The sequence below is a fragment of the Cariama cristata genome, unplaced genomic scaffold (genome assembly GCF_000690535.1).
Source record: "Cariama cristata isolate BGI_N322 unplaced genomic scaffold, ASM69053v1 scaffold3550, whole genome shotgun sequence".
NCBI lineage: Eukaryota > Metazoa > Chordata > Aves > Cariamiformes > Cariamidae > Cariama > Cariama cristata.
This window is the reverse complement of record NW_009595069.1, coordinates 17,644-20,820: the sequence shown is the minus strand read 5'-3', so window position 1 is coordinate 20,820 and position 3,177 is coordinate 17,644. Positions and strand designations below refer to the sequence as shown.

The window sequence follows — 3,177 nt, the reverse complement described above, 5'->3', positions numbered from 1 at the left end:
GGATACGTAAGCAGGAAGAGCAGAAGGGACAAGAGAAGAAAAACAAAACTTTTGCCTGCTCGAGATAGCCTGTACGTTGATGTACTAGCCACAGCAATGCTAACAGATCCTTCCTGAGTACAAAACACTACGTATGAGCTCAAGATGGAGTGGGTAATGTAACTGATTCAACATTGCCAATGGAACCTTAATTTGTACAATTTTTGTGATTTGTGATTTTCAAAGTCAATTTTGTAAGACTGTGTATGAAAGGCAATTTAATCATACATTTCAGCATCAAAGCTCCGCTACATCTGGAAAAGTTCATGTTCTTGAACACAGGATTTCTGAAGGGATGAATAGCAAATAGAGTTTCTGGTGATGTCACAGCGGGCAGTACTGAACAAGTAGCAGTGCTTTCTTCCTGGAAATGAGACGTGATGAAACATAAAAATTACATGTTTCCAAAGCAAAGAGATTTCTGGGTTTCTGATCTGGTGCTTTTATTAATAGGGTACATCTTCATCCTCAACGTACAGAGCATGCTGCTGCATATATCCACAGAAAACAGGACAGAAAACATGTGTGCACTCCCAAAGGCAGATTTCTCTCATGGCCATGCATGCAAGGCAAAAATTTGCCCTTTAATCCCACAGTCTGCTATGACAAACAGCATCCTGTCTCACAGTCCTTCAGGACCTCATTTTAAAAAGATTCCCTTGACTTGGTGGCATTGCTCGATGGGTTGTCTAAGGCCTCATTTTCCCAGACTGATCTCGTGGTGCTCCATGGGGATCCCCTACGTTAACCACCACAACACCGGGTCCAACCCCATCACAGGCTGCCTGGTCTCCCCACACCTCACTGGGGATGAGCTTGCAGCACAGCTGTGGGAACTCAAACAATTGCAACCAGGTAAAATACCACAGCAATTACAAGCACATGATTTCTATTTAGAGAGTTTACAATTTGAGGCTCCTTTTCCCTAGAACGTCATTTGTTCTATACTCCGCAGGAGCAGCTCAGCAGTTAACACCAAATCATAGTTACCAGCCAGCCCGCATCTGACACTTGATTAAAGCTGAAGTTTTGTTTCCAATGGAGAATTTTAATGCATCTCCTTGATTTATTGCTGCTCCAGAGAAATCAGACAGCAAACAGACTTTGATATCCTGTTCAATAATTATCACATCAATATCTATCTTCTAGGAATGCAGTAATTTAATGCAAGAAATCACTATATCAGCTGTTCCTCCCCGGCAGTCGATGTGACAGGTTGTAAATCAGTCCAGATGGGCTCCATCATTAAAATTGGTCCCCTTTTTTGTAAACTTACAGCCTGGACTAAAGAGAATGGTTGCAAAAAGCCAATATTTATTAAATGCATGTATTAATTTTAATGGAAGTCGGCTAGAAACTGCCAGCTCCAGACATCTCACAATGTCCCCCATTATATATCATTAAGCTACTTAAACACTGCACAGACACAATACAAGTCCGAGCTGTCTGGATAGCGAGCCACTTGAGAACAAAGGTATTCCAGAAAATGCACAGGCTCCTTGAGCCTGCCGTGTCATTAACTCTGGTAACAAGCATATTCTGTGGTTACGTCTGACAGGCTCAGTTTAGCATCACTCACGACCAAAGAGGCAGGTTGGACTCGCAGTGTTAAAAGTTAAACCACAGTGAAGTACAAGCCACAGAGATACCAGAGATTTGCGGCACAGCAGCCACCCCACAAATCACCCTGTATGAGAGGTTCCCGTTAGAAGCCTGTACCATATACAGCATTTAATACAACTGGATATGGGAGAGTTTCATGGAAGTAAAGGCTTGCAGCACTGTAAGATATTTTGTACTAGTGTAGTGAGGTAGCAGCCAAAAACATTAACTCAGTGATTTTCCCCATCTCCTGCAAATGACTTAACTCCAGCTCCCACCCTGTTTGCCAAACATCTTTGTGCTTTGTTCTGACAGTGCCCTTTATGAAAGGAAAAGGGAGAAAAAAAAAACAGGATCAGGTGGAAGCTGTGTAACGGAGTTTTAATCTACAGCAGGGTAGCTCAATCCTGTCCCAGAAGGTGCCAAAGGAGCAGAACTGACAGGCGATAACCGCAGGCAGGGAGCCTGCTGGCCAGGTACACCAGCAACTGGGAGGGAAAGCACTGGTGGTCACAGCTCCAGCTCCTCTCCTCACTGTGAATTTAAAATATCCCTTTCTCTGTCCCTTCTAGATGTTTGCAGACTCTCCTCATATGCGATAATTCTCAATTAATGGGTCAGAACACTTCAAGAGTCTGACAGGAATAAATAGCCCACACAGAGCTGGACCAAAGACCTTACCCACAAGATGCGATATTGTTGTAGTGTGTGCGGACACCCACTGCTCCAGATGCACCCAGATGAATCCATCACAACCGAGGTGACTAGCAGGGGAACCAGGGAAACCGTACAAAGTCGATCAGCATTACTTACCGGATCACCTTCCACCACTTCCCCTTTCTGGTTCTTGATTACCATCACGACCTGAGCCTGAAAAGTGATGATTAATACTGGTCCCTGCTCCATCATCTTCCCCATAGCCAGCTGCAATGAAAGAAAATTCCATTGAAAAACAAATTATTTCTGCAGATCAATGTAAAAACATCAAGTATTTAACACAACTGCTACGGCTATTTAACACAACAACAGCTAACAATCCTATCTTCTGCCAGAGCTGAACCTAGTTATTTTAATCACATTATACCTGCTCTGTTAATATAGATGCTCTAGACATCCTTGCAAAGCATTTTTCCCAAAAACTTTGCCTGTACTTAAAAGCTTTCCCAAAATTGTTGTGAAATTTTTCATAATCTTCCAAGTCTAAAAATCTCTCTGAGAAACATGAACAAGCTCTGTTCCATTGTTTCCAAATTAGAAACAAGAAATAAAAGAAACCTTGCTCTTAAAAAAATGACACTTTCTGAAGGAAGTACGTCAACTGAAGTTTTTTCTCTTGCTTTTAAATGAATCTTCGACATGAAGTTGTACTGAACTAGACGAAAATAAGTAACAGAAAGACTTCAAGGTGAGAACCTTCTGTTTGACAGGATTTTTTTCTCTATTCTAAGGTCACTCCATTAAATATTTAAAGAACTTATTAAGTGAAATTCAAAGAGGAATAGAGAATTAAGTTTTATTTCCCAAAGCTGTGCTCTT

The 3,177-nt window shown here is 41.7% G+C and overlaps 1 protein-coding gene across 1 annotated transcript in view; it reads right to left on the bottom strand.

The window, feature by feature from the left end:
- Window positions 1-3,177, bottom strand: part of TIMM44 (translocase of inner mitochondrial membrane 44 homolog (yeast)) — a 20,783-nt gene that overhangs the window by 1,905 nt on the left and 15,701 nt on the right. Inside the window, exon 11 of the mRNA XM_009700376.1 lies at window positions 2,455-2,565. Within this exon, the coding sequence (XP_009698678.1) occupies window positions 2,455-2,565 (111 nt within the window). The remainder of the gene's footprint in view (window positions 1-2,454; window positions 2,566-3,177) is intronic.